The 19,789-nt window shown below is 34.5% G+C and overlaps 1 protein-coding gene across 1 annotated transcript in view; it reads right to left on the bottom strand.

Annotated features, from left to right (window-relative positions):
* LOC138691392 (runt-related transcription factor 2-like) overlaps nucleotides 1-19,789 on the bottom strand; it is a 138,568-nt gene that overhangs the window by 10,952 nt on the left and 107,827 nt on the right. The window contains exon 2 of the mRNA XM_069813305.1: nucleotides 6,687-6,800. Within this exon, the coding sequence (XP_069669406.1) occupies nucleotides 6,687-6,800 (114 nt within the window). The remainder of the gene's footprint in view (nucleotides 1-6,686; nucleotides 6,801-19,789) is intronic.

Here is a 19,789-nt window from a genome sequence, read left to right as displayed (position 1 = left end):
TGTGCGACATTTGTCATATCATGGGATCGACAGAGAGGTGCAGACGGCTGTCAAATGCTGGTTCCGATCTCAGGCGGCTTACTTCTACATCACAAGGATACAAAAATTGATTCCATGGTATGACAAATGTCTCAATTCCAATGGGGGATATGTTGACAAATAACGCAACAATTGCTGTACCTGTTTCAATAAATCTTTCCATGCAATTATGTTTTTTTCTGTAAACGAGCCAATGGTATAACAAATGTCTCAATTCCAGTGGGGGATATGTTGACAAATAACGCAACAATTGCTGTACCTGTTTCCATAAATCTTTCCATACAATTATGATTTTTTTCTGTAAATTGCCTCATGGTATAACAAATGTCTCAATTCCAGTGGGGATATGTTGACAAATAACGCAACAATTGCTGTACCTGTTTCAATAAATCTTTCCATACAATTATGTTTTTTTTTTTTTGTACATGGCCCCATGGTATAACAAATGTCTCAATTCCAGTGGGGATATGTTGACAAATAACGCAACAATGGCTGTACCTGTTTCAATAAATCTTTCCATACAATTATGTTTTTTTTTTCTGTAAATGGCCCCATGGTATAACAAATGTCTCAATTCCAGTGGGGGTATGTTGACAAATAACGCAACAATTGTTGTATCTGTTTCAATAAATCTTTCCATACAATTATGTTTTTTTTTCTGTAAATGGCCCCATGGTATAACAAATGTCTCAATTCCAGTGGGGGGTATGTTGACAAATAACGCAACAATTACTGTACCTGTTTCAATAAATATTTCCATACAATTATGTTTTTTTTCTGTAAATGGCCCCATGGTATAACAAATGTCTCAATTCCAGTGGGGATATGTTGACAAATAACGCAACAATTGCTGTACCTGTTTCAATAAATCTTTCCATACAATTATGATTTTTTTCTGTAAATGGCCCCATGGTATAACAATTGCCTCAATTCCAGTGGGGGGTATGTTGACAAATAACGCAACAATTGCTGTACCTGTTTCAATAAATCTTTCCATACAATTATTATTTTTTTCTGTAAATGGCCCCATGGTATAACACATGTCTCAATTCCAGTGGGGGGTATGTTGACAAATAACGCAACAATTGCTGTACCTGTTTCCATAAATCTTTCCATACAATTATGTTTTTTTCTGTAAACGAGCCCATGGTATAACAAATGTCTCGATTCCAGTGGGGGATATGTTGACAAATAACGCAACAATTGCTGTACCTGTTTCAATAAATCTTTCCATACAATTATGATTTTTTTCTGTAAATGGCGCCATGGTATAACAAATGTATCAATTCCAGTGGGGGGTATGTTGACAAATAACGCAACAATTGTTGTATCTGTTTCAATAAATCTTTCCATACAATTATGATTTTTTTCTGTAAATGGCCCCATGATATAACAAATGTCTCAATTCCAGTGGGGGATATGTTGAAAAATAACGCAACAATTGTTGTATCTGTTTCAATAAATCTTTCCATACAATTATGTTTTTTTTTTCTGTAAATAGCCCCATGATATAACAAATGTCTCAATTCCAGTGGGGGATATGTTGAAAAATAACGCAACAATTGTTTTATCTGTTTCAATAAATCTTTCCATGCAATTATTTGTTTTCTATAAACGGCCCCATGATATAACAAATGTCTCAATTCCAGTGGGTGATATGTTGACAAATAACGCAACAATTACTGTACCTGTTTCAATAAATCTTTCCATACAATTATGTTTTTTTCTGTAAATGGCCCCATGGAATAATAAATGTCTCAATTCCAGTGGGGGGTATGTTGACAAATAACGCAACAATTACTGTACCTGTTTCAATAAATCTTTCCATGGAATTATGTTTTCTTCTGTAAACGACCCCAGGAAAAATCACTTTCTGGACGTCCTAGTAATTGCGGTCGAGTGGCCAAAATTTGTACAAGCACTTCTTTTGACGTTATTAATTTGGTGAAAAAAATTAACTTTTTATCTGCCCCCATCAGAATGTTTGCTTGTAAGATTATAATAAATATTTTATTTTTCTGTTTATAATTATGATCATCAAATTATCATGATATACTTTCACTTAAGGTCATGGACTGTTACAAATTGTAGGACTTCATGGGCATGTGGTAAACATGACACAACTTTCACACGAGCGATTGCAAAATCTTGTGGATTCAATGCCAAAGAGATGTGCTACTGTGATCAATGCTCGGGGGTATGCAACGAAATACTGATTTTTTCCTCAGAGTCCAGCATATTTTTGTTTTATTATTACATACTTGGACTTACAAATTACTTTTGATCCAGAAGAATTTTCAATTATTTTTTTACGCAAGACAGCTCGTACTAAATGGATTAGAAATACATAATTTTCAATTATCCACTGGTATTTTTTTCTATTCAATTCTTATCTTTATGTAATTATGACATATGCTTTCTACAAAATACTTTAAAGCGCTTCTGTAAATTAATTCTACGACACCCCATTATAAACGTTATATTTCGTCTTCCCAAACGGACCAGACTATATAATTCGCAATTATTGGAAAACAAAAGGTTAGACACGTGAAGTAACGAGTTGGTCTGATATACTCGAAACCAAAACGTGCTAAATGTGACATTTGTGTTCATTATTTGAACAACAACTCGAATGTCGTCACTCAATCTGTATAAAACACAAATCAAAGGGATTTCACAGACGAGTGTTGCCGGATAAAATCTGGGCGTGCAACTGTAATACAATATATGTAACGTTACAGGTGTATTCTTTCTTAATACCTGCTTTGAACGGAGTTGACGCGAAATTAGAGTCGGAAAAAAAACGAATCGAACTTCCCGGAAAAATTTCAAATCGGAGTCCTGCACGTGTCCACACGATGAATTATAATCCCGAGAATACTTAACCAATATCTCGCCTTCTCTTTTTTCAGAATTACTGATGCTTCTTTGCTTTGTAAAAGTGGCTGAAGTTATCGTTGGTATTATTTATAAGTAGATACGCATTACGCGCCGTGAATCTAGAATTGTTTCGTAAATTTTCGGTTTCGTTTAGTTTATAGCCTGTTATTTTCTTCACTTATGTAACATACATTTTGTAATATAGAATCTCATTGCGAGTTTGTTTACAAAATTTATTTTATTTATTTATATTTATATCCTGAAAATATTCAAAGCAGTGCGTACAATAAGCATATAATTCAATACTAATTGCAACATTATAAGACTTTTCTTAAGATGAAAGGGAAGAAGTAAAATTATCTTTAAATAAGGAATATATTCGGTTCTGAAATAGAAAAATGCACATAAATATAGCCTCAATTTCGATACGTCTATGTCTGATTGGCAGAGAGACTTAGCCTACTATTCTTTTATAAGAGTAGCTGCTTGAACTAGAGTATGTTGGACTGAACTTGACTAGGCTGGATTGTATGCATTGTTGGTATTATATTAGAAAAATGAACTATTTTATCAGACTGGATTCATTTACTGGTTGATTGATTGATTGATTGATTTATTTATTTATTTATTTATTTATTTATTTATTTATTTATTTATTGATTGATTGATTGATTGATTGATTGATTGATTCGACTGGAGTGAGATGGACTAGATTTGATTCAGTGAGCTCACTGATTGGACCGAACTATACAGGATCTTCTTTCTCTGATTCTCCATAATACCGTGCATAAAACACAAATTATTCTGGGCTATCCTATTGTCACAAATAGGTGGAAGGCCTATTGGAGAACACGGTATGTTCATATAAAAGATATATGTATTAATTTAAGTCGAGAAGGAAGCGGGACGTGGCAATTTAAATTAGTAAAATTCCAGCATTCACTTGGAGGGACTTGAGAAACCTTGAAAAACGCAAACCAGTCTTGGAGGTCCTGTGACCGAAATCGGGATCTCTCCAATAAAGGACGGGAATAACATTCATTACCCTACTGTACTTTATCTCATTGATATGGTAAATTGTATCTAGTTCATAAGATAAATTAAAATAAAAGTGATGTTTCACTAGAATGTTGTACTTTACCAAGTGACATTACATATCAACAGGGCTAGGTCCACAAAAGATTGTAGAGTGTTATTAAGACTACCAAAAGATGGCAGTGGTGCAAAGTTACCAGGACTCTATCATAAAAAAAAGGTTCAATGTGCCATTCGTTTTGATTTCACTCCGTTGTTTTTTGTCGTGTTAATATTGAAGTTATGGCAAAAGGCATACAAACGGAAAGATTAGCGTAGGTAAATCTTATATACAACATAATACATAAATAATGTAGGGCTATGAATCACATAGAAACATAACATTACCTCTAGACGGCACAGCTGCTTCCTTTTAAACTTTTAAACTCCTAGTGTTAAAAATCCAGAAAATGTGGGAAATATCATTAAATTAGCACGTTTTTCTTTATTGTGCGTGATATTAAAATGCAGAATAAAATACAGTGAACTGGCATCCTAGTAGAAAATAGCATTATATTATTCAACACTATCAACATTTCTGTTGGGTCTATCATAATGTCATTCCAGTACAACGACGTCAACATAGAACGTATGATAATCATTATGAAAGTCGGCGATATTCAATTCCAAGTGGTGAGGGTGATTTGCTTCCAGTCTGCAAAATCACTTTGATATAAGTATTTGTAGAAATTAACAGATCTGTGAATAATAAATGGATCATAGTACCTTCGAAATGTTTATAGGACTTAACACCTTTAATTAATTGTGAAGTTTGTTTGTCTCTCAGTATATTAATTTTAGTAGTATCACCAAACTGTTGATAGAGATTGGTGAAAATTTGTAGTAAGTAGCTACTATCATTTCAATTCTAAGAAATATATTCTTAAAATTGTTCAATAACGAAAGTTATTTATCAATAAAATACTATTAATAAATTTGGCACTTTGTACCTTTCTACTCTTAAGTATCCAATTACAAAGAGGAATATTTATTTTGAAATACATATTGAACGATTTCGGTACAGACCAAATAAATACGTTTGATTATCTGGAATGTAGCTACCATATGAATGCTAAAAGATTAAAAAATAACATAAATTTCCATAAATAGCAGGAATATTAAATGAAGACTCAAAACAAAGCGTAGAAGCATGGAGGTGGATTCTTAATTACACTAGTACATTGTACTCCGATATTTCCAAATCTGTCATATTACTACTTATTTTCTAGAAGTGGAATAAGACTCATAAAAATTAGACAGAGCAGGGAGGGCTGAGGCTTTCCAGAGAAAGAGCTAGATAAATATAATATCCGTTACTTTCCTACATCACAGAATTAATGCCAAAATTCTTGAATAAATATAAATCACACGCTTTCTTAAGAAAATTAAAACACATGATCATAATTCAATGTAGTTTGTTAAAGATATTAATTTATATATTCTTTACGAGACTTTCATAAGAGCTGATTAACATACTACGTTTCACCTACAAGAGATATGACATATTCAAAATTGAGATACAAAATTTTAGTACATTATTAATATACATATTTTTTCTTGAATACAATATTTTTACTTGCTTCACATTTTGCCTACTCATTAAATTTGGCATACGTTTGCATGCTATTAATTTGGTACAGTAGCCTATTCATTTGACATACACTTTGTATAATGTACGGACATTTGAAAAAATGAACATAACAAATTATAAAATAAAATTGTGGCCACATGTTCTTAAGTAAGTCAAAATGCTTCCCTCATCCTTATGTTGTTGATATCTTTGGGCTATATGTTGCAGTCTTCTGATATAAGAATCCCCTAAAACAGGAGTTCTCAAACTTTTTGAGACTGCGCTGTATTTCACGTGTCAGATTTTCCCTGCGACATTCTTGTATTGAAAATTAAAAAATTCTCAAATTAAATTTGGTGATTACTTTTTTTTTTTTTAAGAAAATAGTCTTTTAGCCTTCCTTATCAGCTTGTAAAATACAAAATTTGAATAAAATAAATATCTACAAGTAGTGAAAACTTGCATGTCATGTTTCACTATAGGCTGCATTATAAATTATTTTAGTTTTACCTTATAGCTGCGACGCCTCAAACATAAACCGATGACGCAACTGGGCCTCGCGACGCAAAGTTTAAGAACTCCTTTTCTAAAAGATAAATTTTACCCCCAGCTTGTTGTTTCTACAAATTCACCCTCCATAATTTTTTATACATCCGAAACCTCTATAATTTTTAAGCAAAGACAAGTAACCTCAGAAACTATAACAGGAACTATTAACAATGTACACAATACATAATTCCAGTAGAGTATGTCAAAATATGGTATGTGAATGTATAAATGAAACGAAGTAGTTGTATGCCAGAAAAAGGATAAGCTTACCTAAAAGATTGTGTCAAATTAAATTAGATGAAAAATAAATAAGCCAAATACTTGTATGTGAGTAGATTATGTGTCAAATTACTTTGTCACATAGCAGTAGGTAAAGTGCGGTATGTTAATCCACCCGGAACCCGTTTGACTAACTGCATTCACTGATTTGCCGAAACGAACAACTTCTCTCAAAATCGATTTATTATTATTATTATTATTATTATTATTATTATTATTATTATTATTATATACTGTATTTAATTGGTGGTTTGCTAAAAACTTGCAGACATTTGTCCATTGCTAGGATACTCACGTGTCTTGGAGCGGGGTTCCCGAGGTCCGTCCACCGTCACTTTGATGGCTTTGCTGTACGTCGCCATCTGCGGCGGTGACGAGCTGACGATTATCGTCAAGGTGAAGCTCTTTCCTGTAAGAATACGAGCACCGTGAGAATAACTACACCAGCAATTCTTATACAAATGAGTATGCCTAAACTTACACAGTACCTGCCAATACAGAATTTATTTCCAAATCACAAACTATTTGAATTCTTATCCAATCGTGTTCATTGTCTAGAACAGAGATGGGAGTTCGTGTGCATCTGCACCGCGTGCATTCAGGAGACCTAGTAAACTCGTGACTGTTCTGAACATTGCCTAACATCTGGGCGCTTTTGACTTTCATGTCTCGCTAATATCTGTGATAGACAAACGACAATTGCAGTGCTTAAAAGCGAAACAAAATACGTAATAAATCAACGCTAATATAAACGGTTCCCAGACGCCATGTCCACTGATATTTCGTCCACTGTCTCGTATGTCCCTTTGATGTTCTGTCCACTAAATCTTTTCGTCCTCTGGAGTTTTATGTCCACTATTATTTCGTCCACAATTTAAATGTCCATTGTGCTGTTTTGTCTTCTGAAAGTTTGGTCCACATTTTATTATGTCGTACATTTATCTTCGCTCTCTTTATTAAATTGTCTATTTTATTGTCTCGTCCAGTACACTGTGTCCAATATTCTTGATTGTCCATTTGCATAAACGGTTTAAAACTAATACACTTACTACTACTACTACTACTACTACTACTACTACTAATACTAAACTAAAAGGCCTAATAATAATAACAATAATAGGCCTAATAATAATAACAATAATATAATAATAATAATAATAATAATAATAATGATGATAATAATAATGTGAATGAAAGTGGTAAGTATAATCCTTGTGGAGTAGCATGTCCCGTCCTCTTGCGGTTGTTATATAAGCCATTAAATATTTTCACTTGCTTCACAATTTAATACTAAACCAATGAACTACTGTACATATTTCCATAGAGATGAACATTATTATGCTAAAATAATTAAATATATTTTCATAGCAACCCTTCTTTTTTAAATTGCACATTGAAAATACTTGTTACCCAAAAATGAACAAAATATTCGAGGACAAAATATTTAGTTGGCACAGAAACTAGTATGATATATGATATCATATCATACGAAGGAGAGAATGATGTAAGCAGAAAAATTAACAAATTTTCACAAATATTAGGACTGCTAAATCATAGGCCTACCCTAAACGAAGTTTAGTACAGAAATATTCCAGAATAGAGCTATATAAAACTCTTGCATTACCAACTCTCCTCTATGGAAGCGAAATTTGGGTTCTAAAACAAAGAGATATCAGCTGATTAAGAGCAGCTGAAATGAAATATCTGCGACGAACTGCAGGATACACACTTCTGGACCACAAGAGGAACGAAGATACAGGTGAAGCTCGACAAATTTGGCAATATGGGGAAATTGGCAATATTCTTGTATTTCGTTTATTGCCAAATTTCCTCCAGATTTTTAAGAAGTTCAATGACACCTTCATAGAGTGCAACATCTGACTGTACTTTTAGTTTTCGTTTCATCTAAATCCGCGCATTACAGTGGCAGATATTGCTACTAATAGAAAGAAGTGTTGAATACTTTCTGTTGACGTGGTGGTTGAGTGGACGCTTGTATACAAATACGGAAATAAAGTGTTGTTCATTACCTACGTTTTTTTGTGATTACATATCAAAAGCTGAGATTCCATATTATAAGGTAAGCCATTTATATAATTAATATTTTCTGTTAATAACTCATCAGGCCTTAGCTCGTTTTATGTTCTTCTTAGCAAAAAATGTCTTCTCCAGGGTAGTTTGAATTAGCCATTTTCCTTTATAGTGATATACTGCTGCTCTTTTTGAACAAGAATGTGTACTCGACGGTAAAATTTAGTAGGGACGTGTGAGGGATTTTTAGTCTACAATGCAGCACTGTGTATGGTGTGTTGCAGATATGCCAAGGGAACGAGGACATAATTCTGAAAAATATTCCAAAGTTGATTTGTGGGCTGCGGTTGGAAGTGTTTTGAAAGATAGATGGTCGAATTATAAGGCTTCTAAGAAGTACAATGTGCCCTTTAACAACTTAAATTGGCTTCTGTATGCATCCTCAGGATCCGATGACGTTGTCATTCCCAAGAAAGGACGACCCCTGGCTCTAACCGTTGAGGAAGAGCAAAAACTGGTGACATATGTAATCAAAATGCAAGACCTTGGGTTTGGGCTATCGGCAAAAGAAATTAGAAGACAACCCTTCAATATAATTAATAAGAGTTGTCGGAAAAATCCATTCAATTTTTTTTTTTTATTTTACTCCTTGTCCCAGTAAAATAAGTCTTATAAACATTGTACCACTGTTTTATTTGGAAAAATTTAATTTTTAATCCTATTGCCGAATTACCCCTGTACTATTGCCAATTTATCCTGATGAAGTACCAAATCTGGAAACATGTTATTTGTTATTTATTAGTATGTTATGTGTAAAGTAATTTAGATTCGTAGAATTTTCTTTCAGAGGTTTATTGGGATTTAATGTTTAAACACATTCCATAATAGAGGAATATTTAATTTCAGAATATGCAACTACAAACTGTGTCAAAATACAAATGTTGCCAAATTAGACGAGTCTCCCCTACTGCAGGAACTCAACATGCAACCATTAGAAGAAAAAATTACAGAATGCGGAAACAGATGGCTTGAACACATTTCTCGTATGGAAGTTGGCCGGACACCCCAAGAAATGCTAAAATACCACCCTCAAGGACGACGACGACCTGGACGTCCATAGAAACGTCTATTGGATCATGTATAGCTGGAACCAAAACAGACCAACAATGGCCTAATTTTGTGCCTGGAATATGATGATGATGATGATGATGATGATGATGATGATGATGATGATGATGATGATGATGATGATGATGATGATGATGATGATGATGATGATGAGAAACTAGTAGAGGAAGAAAAATTGAGAAAAAAATTATTGACACAATAATTCTTGACCGAAATATTAATGGACAAATTTTTTGGTGGACGAAATATTTGCTGGACTAATTTCCTTGGGCAAAATATCTGTGGACGTGAGATAGTGGACAAATTGTATGATAGACGTACTATTGTGGGCGTATTGTCCTGGAAGCATATAAACAGGGCTTCTGTGAGTCAGTTACAGTTTGGCTAGCACGAATGATATTAAACGACGTTCAGAGTTTCATTTGAATACTCTGTGAAAAAGTAAATATTTTCGGACATAGAAAATGGAGAACAATTTTCAGTTTCTGGAAAAGTTATTACCCCTGTTATAAAATTCAATTCAGAGCGCCATTATAAAATTTACGGTGTTAGTCAGTATAGAGATGTCGTAGGAGTGGATCGTGAAGCCTTTCTGAATGCTGTTCCTAAAGATAAACTTGCGATAAGAGTAAGCTTACTTAATCCTAGAGTACACCATGAATATGTTATTCATATTAGAGATCTTTCTTCTAAGTAAAATATTTCTTTTTATATGATTTTATACTTCAAAGAAGCATTTTATTACTTCATTATATTTTTAAGTGCGCTAATATTTTTAAGTCCAGTTGATATATTTAAAATTTAAAAATATGCTAAGAGTATAAATAATTTTATTCTTTAAATTATTAAAGCTACTTACTTTATTACAATGAGAATAAGAACAGGAACATCCCATATAACCCCAAATGGTTAAGGACCTTCTGCAACACCTGCTACAGGGCCTGCTCGGTTATTCTCAATTGGTGAGCCAAAATCATTGGAATTTTTTCCTGCTCTTCCAATCTCTGGTTAACTTTTTTCTCTCAGTTTTGCATTCGACTTTCATTGCACCTTCAAATTTTATATTCTTTATAAACGAATCTACTATTCACATACAGTACCATATGAAATACAAAGCAAATCTTAGTTATATATGTGTTTTATTTCACTTTGTTTACATCATCAAAACAACTCACTCACCCTAACTCAATTCTAACGTGCTATGGTATCGCTTCGGCTGAGAACTGGTTCTGCGTACATGAAATATATACGTAGCACCAATCTTGCATAGTACATTCACGCATTGGAAAAATCTGCCCATCATTGGATCAGTGGTTACAACGTCAGTCGTTGTATCCGATATTCGCGAATTTAAATCCTGAGGAGAATGGTGCACTTAAGAGTTCATGAAACCTTCAGCTTAGCTTTTCCGAGGATAAGAATGGACCTCAAATGCCAGTGACGTATTTATGACATAAAAATAACTCTGTCCTTGTCAGAAGGCTACAGGCAAATTTTCTATCTTTTTCTCACACACATAATATTTCGACACTGAATAAGTTCTGCAGTTAAACGCATCGTTAATCAAACTACTACTACTACTACTACTACTACTACTACTACTACTACTACTACTAATAACACTACTACTATTAATACTATTACTACTACTATTAGAAAGCTTGTATTATATGTGCTGACCGCTAACGCAGTGTTTTTCTTCTCGGGAACGGCAAGCCCGCTCCTCCGCCATAAACATGCCGTTCTCTCGGGGCAGTGTACATTAGTTTGCGAAAATAGTTAGGCAGCTAATTCTAGAGCAACGCATTTTTGTATGTAAAATTTATTATAAGTAGGAATCAGATCGTCGTGTTCCTACGGAATTTATTCAGACGTTCCCTGGTCAATTATCTCCTTCCAGACCTGCAATTCATGATATTGTGAACATATTTGAACCTGCTGGTTCAGTGCAAAATAAAAAAAAAACATACGCGGAAAGGTACAGAGGACAAATTAGACCAAATTGGCGCACATCTTGAACGATCGCCAACAAAATCACTCCAGAAATTAGCACAATAAGTGGGGGTTTGAGTGTCTTCTGCACATAAAGCAACGAAATTGTTAAAACTGAAGTCTAGCAAGTGTACACGTGTCCATTGTTTACAACAAAGCGATTCAGTTGCACGAGTGCGTTATGGTGAGTAGTTTTTTCATCAGTAACTGAAGGTTTAATCGACCCACAGCTCGTGTTCTTTTCAGACGAGGCATGGTTCCACCTGACTGGTTATGTAAACAATCAAAACACTCACTATTGGTGTTCTGAAAATACACATATTGTACAAGAAATCACGCTTCATTATAGGAAAACTGGAGGTCGGTATGCTGTTAGCGCTAGACGAATAATCGGTCCGACTTTTTACGAGAAAATGACGAAAGTATGAGTTGATTTATCATGACAATTATTTGTTGTATTTAGTTTACAACTGTCGACAGCGGAAATGTTAGAAATGTTATAAATAACTGTAACAAGTGCAAAAAGTTCTAAAGCGTAAAATTGATGATGGTGTTTTTTTTATTTTTTTTTTATTTTAGTAGGTTATTTTACGACGCTTCATCAACATCTTAGGTTATTTAGCGTCTGAATGATATGAAGATGATAATGCCGGTGAAATGAATCCGGGGTCCAACACCGAAAGTTACCCAACATTTGCTCATATTGGGTTGAGAGAAAACCCCGGTAAAACCTCAACCAGGTAACTTGCCCCGACCGGGAATCGAACCCGGGCCACCTGGTTTCGCGGGCAGACGCGCTAACCGTTACTCCACAGGTGTGGTGGTGGTGGTAGTGGTGGTGGTGGTGGTGGTGGTGGTGGTGGTGGTGGTGAATTTATGGTAAGTTCCAATTAAAGACAGGATAAGTATTTGTTATAACGCAGCCACTGGCAAAGTAACAGGCCTACTGTAGAATTTCTGCCATTTTGTTCATCTTTTCAAGTTACAATGTTGGTAGAACGTGTACATGGTAGCAGGAAATTGTAGTTCCGTCAGCAGACAGGAGCGAGAGAGGAGATCCTATTAGACCTGGGAAGGTCTTGAATAATAACAATTTAACATGCAAAGAATGTCCGAAGCCAGTTATAGTGCGGCGACAAATGTGAGGGGCTGACGTATAATTTACACGTTGCTCATAATGCGCTCTCGGTATTTTCATATCATCTCTGCCAGGCTGCAGTGATGTTTCACAATGAACTATTCATAGGCGCGCCAATGGTTACAACTGCTTAGGGAAATCGTAGCGGCAAATGTTCACTTATACATCAGTCCACAGCATTGACTACACTGTGCTCAACAAAATGCAAGTCGTTTGTTCCAGGGGAACTTCTTACTAAATTTGAAATATAAACGTCAATTCGGAAGCACGTAAGAGACGAGAGAAATATTATAAATTCCGTTCGTACATTTCTATTTCAATACTCCATTACTAATGGATATGTCGGATACTCATTATGCAATTGATCCATACAAAATAGAAAGAAGTGAACACAAATTCTGTTTTTAATCATATGCTGAGATTTAATTCCTCCGACATTTTGTACCGACTGTAAGTACTGTCGACAGAGTCGCAATACTTAAGAAATAGAATTTCCCGTTATGCTTATTTATCCCAAACAACTGGAAAAAATTTATTAGCCTAATACTCTCTATAATAACAATACTTACTTACTTGCTTGCTTGCTTACTCACTCACGTCTACGGCTTTTAAAGGAACCCGCAGGTTCATTGCCGCCCTCACCTGAGCTCACCATCGGTCCCTATCCTGTGCAAGATTAATTCAGTCTCTATCATCATATCCCACCTCCCTCAAATCCATTTTCATATTATCCTCCCATATATGTCTCGGCCTCTCCAAAGGTACTTTTCCCTCCGGCCTCCCAACTAACATTCGATATGCATTTCTGAATTCGCCTATACGTGCTACATGCCCTGCCCAACTCAAACGTCTGGATTTAATGTTCCTTAATTATGTCAGGTGAAGAATGCAATGCGTGCAGTTCTGTGTTGTATAACTTTCTCCACTCTCCGGTAACTTCATTCCTCTTAGCCCCAAATAATTTCCTAAAAACTTTATTCTCAAACACCCTTAATCTCTCTTCCCCTCTCAAAGTGAAAGTAAAATTTCACAACCGTACAGAACAACTGGTAATATAACTGTTTTATAAATTCTAACTTCCAGATTTTTTAATAGAAGACTAGATGACAAAAGCTTCTCAAACGAATAATAACAGGCATTTCCCATATTTATTCTACGTTTAATTTCTTCCCGAGTGTCATTTATATTAAGTTACTGTTGCTCCAAGATATTTTAATTTTTCCACCTGTTCGAAGGATAGGCCCTAAATCTCCAATTTTTATGTTTACATTTCCTACAATATTCTGGTCACGAGACATAATCATATACTTTGTATTTTCGGAATTTACTTATAACAACAACAACAACAATAATAATAATAATAATAATAATAATAATACTTATTATTTATTTATTTAATCTGGCAGAGCTAAGGCCAGTAGGCCTTCTCTTTCGCTCAGCTAGACTCTAATTGTAATTTAATATAATAGGCTTACTGCAGTTATTACATTAATACCTAGATCATATGACAACATGAAAGTGAAAAATGAAAGTAAAAGTAAATAATGAAAATTAGATAAGTAATGTTGGTGAGACAATAATAAACATAGGTAAGAAATAAGTAAAATAAATAGTAATAATAATAATGTTATATGAACATATTTAACCATAAACAATACAAAACCTGCACCCATTAAACTTGGAATGAACAGAGATTTCTTCATGCGACGCGTTTCCTTTTGCATATGAACATGAAGGTACATCAGTAAAGTAAATTGCTAACGTCATTCTATAGCTAGTGTTTCTAAAACCTGTAGCCTCCTTTAGGCAATGTTTTAGTGTCCTAACTTCGGTTCCTACTCATTAGGCGCGGGACTAAATAAGTCAAATGTAATAAAATTCAAAGATGGATGGCGATCATGAATACATTCACATCAGTTTAACAGAAATCAACATCAAATATCAGATTTTGTATATAATTTTAAGAAATTTGTGTTCCTTTGCAAACCCACATATATTAACAGTTCTAGTAAGGAAAGAAATTTCAGATTGGCTAGAATCAGAAACGGTACAATTGGACAAGAAATGAATGTTAAAATTTGTTATTATATTTTATAAAATACAAACAATTAGAATGGTATAGGCACGAAAGTCGAATACCAGAGCAGAGATTACACAGGAAAATTTTATAGTTGCCGTCTGGAAGAAGCAAGAGGATCCCATAGTTGCGTGAGGTAAGAAGATCGAGGGGAGAGAATTGGAAGAAATGCATTTTGAAGACGAGATGGAGCGAAGAAGAAAAGTTAAGTAGACTATCATAAACTTTGGATACAAGAAGATGCATATACATTGCAAACCTTTACATATACAATATATATGATAAAATAGTAAGCGATAAGAATTTGCAAGTAAACCACTATCAGACCTTCAGTTTGGGGAGATATGTTTATGAGCACCTTGTAGTAAGGGGCATTTCCAGACGAGTTGAAGTGTGTTTGTGTTTTGTGGCGTACCAAGCAAATGAGAGAGCAGGAAAAACAAAGCGATAAAATGTTATGGTGTCATTAATTTGAAATGTACTGGAGTGCAGTATCTGTACAGCCGGGCGCCACTGGAGGGAAGAATTATACAAAGAAGCAGGGAGGGAGTTACTGGCAGTACCTGCGTCGGGAGGCAGCTGTCTCGAACTTCTGATACATTTCTAGAAAATGTTCCTTAAACGTTTGTGCGAGATCGTGTGTATTTGCTTGTTTTCCGCACAGAACCAATACGCGGTAAGTGTGAAATACCACATTCAGTATTCCCAACGTAACACACATAACAATTTCCCTCTTCTTACCGCTTAAGCGCGACATTCATTTTACTGCTTTAGGCTTTTAACATATTACTTTTAGAGACGTTTAACATAGTAATAATTATAAATTGGAAACTTACCACTGCAATTTAACCTAAATTGCAATGTTAATTATTGTTTTTAAATATGTGCAAAAATTAAGTAAAGTCTACTACTCCACGAAGCTTATTGCATTCCTGATACAAGTAACATTAAGGAAGCCGTGAAAAAATCAACAAGATTCCTATATGCCGATGTTATTACTGCAATATGTTATACAAATAATATTGTTAAAATATTAAAATGAAAAATAAATCATTACATAACCTTACCGTTTGTTTTAAGTTCGCATTTATAGACTGGGGGAAAAAAAGACAGACGTATATCACGGCCTGCTGGAGTATAGTAAACACAGAAAACATTTTATAGCAACAATGTTGAAGAAAGATATGTTGGTGTTCCGAAGTTGGCGTCATTAAACAGAAACCAACATGGAGATTTCATTGCAACTAATTAGAAATTCGTCTTTCAGGTATGTAATAAACGATCTTCGCACGAAATAATGTACGATACACGAGCGGTATGTTTGTTTTCATGTTCTCGGAAATTAAAAAAGCTCAACTACGTTTCGCTTTTTCAATCTTTTCCTCGACCATGAAAACGTCAACATACCGCTCTTGTAACGTATATTACTATTACAGCTCAATCGAATGATTCTTGAAATATATAAGTTGTTAGCAGATAATAACTGATAGGAGGACCACTTATATAAATGAACATTTTACGTATTTACAAATATTAAAAATAAAATAAAAATTATTATTTAAACCAACCGAAATCGGGACAGAATACATTACATCTCAAGATTCCATGGTGATTGGGTTGTAGTAAACTGTAGAATTACATAGGGGAACGTCCCTAGCCCCGGACAGGTCCCAGTATCGGACAAACATAATTCCTGTTATACCCCGTAGATGGTAGACGGAAACTATGTATCGTTACAGAAGATTTGTTGATTCACTGCATTCGATAGATTGAGATACTTGTTAGGTCTCTACAGTAGGTTATGGGAGTGTTTTAGTTTGAGATGTATGTTTTCCAAGCGCTATGTACGAATATGTCTTATTTTCTACATTTTCTACTCTCTCTTGAGGTGACCGTAGCATTTGTTATAAGTTATATAGTTACTAGATTGTATATTAAAAGGGCTACGCACTATATAATTGGTTTTGATTTGCGAGTAACTGTGATGTGAAAGCGGGAAATTTTAGATCAGCGCGCTATCACCCAGTATCGGACAGAATCTGTTACCCCAGTACCGGACAATTTATCTAATATAATTAGTATATTTGACTTCCAATCAAAAAGTTTGTATAAAATAAGATAATTATATTAGCAAGTTACTCTATTATCATAATTATTATCAACAATTATTATAGTAATAGCAACGATATTATCAAAGAAACAAATTGAAGACCGAGAAAAAAGATCACCTTTTGAATGTGGATTTGATCCAAAATCAAGAGCCCGACTACCATTTTCACTACGATTTTTCCTAATCGCAGTAACCTTTTTAGTCTTTTATCTAGAAATTGCACTATTACTACCCATAACAATCATTATATGTACATCAAGAATTATAATATGAGCAATCATCAGAACAATATTTTTTAATTCTACTAATTGGTCTATATCACGAATGAAATCAAGGATCTCTAGAATGAGCATCATAGGATAGTAGTTAAGTATAACATTTGGGTTGCATTCAAAAAGTATTGATTATTCAATCTATCTCAAATAAGAAGCAAATAATTGCAATCAGTTTCGACCTGATATTTAGATAAATATTATCCTTATTTTTAACTGAAACTAAAAAGAGGTATATTACTGTTAATAATAAAATTGAATTAAATATTCCAGTTGAGGAAATGTGTGGAACAAGTAAAATGCCTTTGTTCTGACGTGGAAAACAATGAGAGAGACAAATGGGAAGAGAATAATATGAAATGTTCATTGCAGAAAGTTATGGAAGAGAGGATCACTGTCAGAGAGACCGCTACATTAAGAGACATAGTTAAGGAACTAAAATCAGGGAATTCAAGTACTACAGTAAAAATCTGGCAAAAGGAATTGAAGTCATAAAAGAGAACTATCGACTTTAACAGAAGATGAAACAGGATGTATAATCTGTTTGATGAATCCTGAGTACAATGAACTTTATGTGCAGATTGGTCGCATTTTGACTGTTCCGATTCAGATAATATTGATTATTTTTATGTTATCATTGTCAGTCGATTTATAGTTTACATATTATTTCTTAAAAATTTGAAGTAAATATGTTATATTCCCAGTTGTGCCCCTAAGTAGTGTTAACGATCTTTGATGTTGCAATCTTTGAATTTCAATCATCAGAGGCATATTTCTTTTTACTATTTCTCTTAGATACAGAGTGATTATAAAGTCTCGATTCATTTTATAGAAATAATGGACATGTGCATATGAAATCGATATGGGGTTATCGTGATGGTAGGTACATAAGAAATTCATCGTCATTCAACATGTCCGCCATCCATTTCATAGCATTGTCCCCACCTTTCATCTGTAGCCCTAAAGACAATCGTCAGCATGTTGCCTGTAATCGCTGCACATGCTTCCCGAATACGATTCCTCAGGTTCTTTAGATCTCGAACTTTCGGTTTCCACACTTTTGCCTTGATAAACCCCCAGGCGAAAAAGTCTAACGGCGTCAGGTCAGGTCAACGTGTTGGCCATACTCGTGATGGACCTGGTTGAGTTACGCTCTAACAGTTAACGCAAAATGCGGGGGTGTTGCATCGTGCTGAAAGACAACACTGTCAACAATGCCATCCTGCTCTAGCTGTGATTCCAGAAAGTCTGTCAGCATGTGTAAGTAAGTGTTGTGTATAATATTACCTTCTGCGAACATGAAAGTACTGTAAACAGTGGCTTTTGCAAGCCCAAGCCACACATTCATTTTTGGGGTGTCTATTTGCCATTCGTAGATGGCGTGTGGTGGCTAGTTACCTCATATGCGACAGTTTTCTTTGTACACTTTACCACAAATGTGGAATATGGCTTGTCATTAAACAGGATATGTGGAATAAGTTTTTGTTCACATCCTCCATTAAGTCATAATACATTGCCCTATGAGCTGCATAATCTTCTACGTCTAGTTTGTGTAACACCTGAATGTGATAAACACGCTTCTTCAATGTAAACCTCAAAACCTTCAACACAGTTTCTCTGAACACATCTAGCTCGTTACTTAAACGACGAGTCGATGCTTGAGGAATTCTTTCGAAGGCTTCTCGGATCTAACCATATATTTTTAAAATATTTTTTCGTGGTCAAAGGCGTCTTAATGAAGAAAAATCTAAATTTCTCCATTTCCATAAAAAGTAAGAAAAATTGTTTATATGTCAATATAATCTTTAATTTCTCAGCATCAAAATAAACGATGATTTTGATCATTTGGTGAAAGGGTTTCGGAGCCACGACAGTTTAAAGTTGCTAATTTTACGAAAATACGATACATTTAAATATTTTTAATTTAAACACTATAAAGTTCTGATGCCTCAAACTTTGCACAAAGCATTGTATCACAGAAAAAGTTTCATTGTATTTAAAAATTACTATTCTCCTCGTGCTCGGCAAGTCGACCGGAACGTCGAGCATCGGCGACATTACCTTTCCTCTGAAATTTATTGACCAGGAGTCCGATATTTACTCGTGTCGGCGCCGGTTTGTGGAATTTACGTCTAAATTCCTCTTGCACCTGTGCATAAGTTAACGGCGCAATCGAGCAACAACAGCCACCAGTTCTTCAATAGTCAACATACTAGTATATCAGCCTGAAACGAAAATCAAATTTCAACGTTAACTCAAAAATGGATCGAGACTTTATAATCACCCTATATAGATGTAATTAAAATTTTTGTTCTTCGTTATTATTGTTATTATTTCTATTATTAATACTAATTCTACAACTTTTAATAAAATTTGATTTCAAGCATTAATTTTTTGCGGATTAAGAGAGCATACGGGCTATTCCATATGAAATCGATCAGTAAAAAACCTCGCATTTTTTTAATACTCTAATTTTTTCCCTATTTATACAAGGTGCTGAGGACATTGCATTTTCAAAAAATATACTATCGAAAGTCAAACGGTTTTCGTACTATTGAGCGACATATTTAGCGTATTTTATAAAAACAAGCCTCTTTCAGCGCTCAGAACTCTGTAACCATTTACTGCAGAACATTGAACGGGAGCTCAT

Source organism: Periplaneta americana, chromosome 16 (assembly GCF_040183065.1).
Source record: "Periplaneta americana isolate PAMFEO1 chromosome 16, P.americana_PAMFEO1_priV1, whole genome shotgun sequence".
Taxonomy (NCBI): domain Eukaryota; kingdom Metazoa; phylum Arthropoda; class Insecta; order Blattodea; family Blattidae; genus Periplaneta; species Periplaneta americana.
This window is presented reverse-complemented; position numbering and strand designations above follow the sequence as displayed.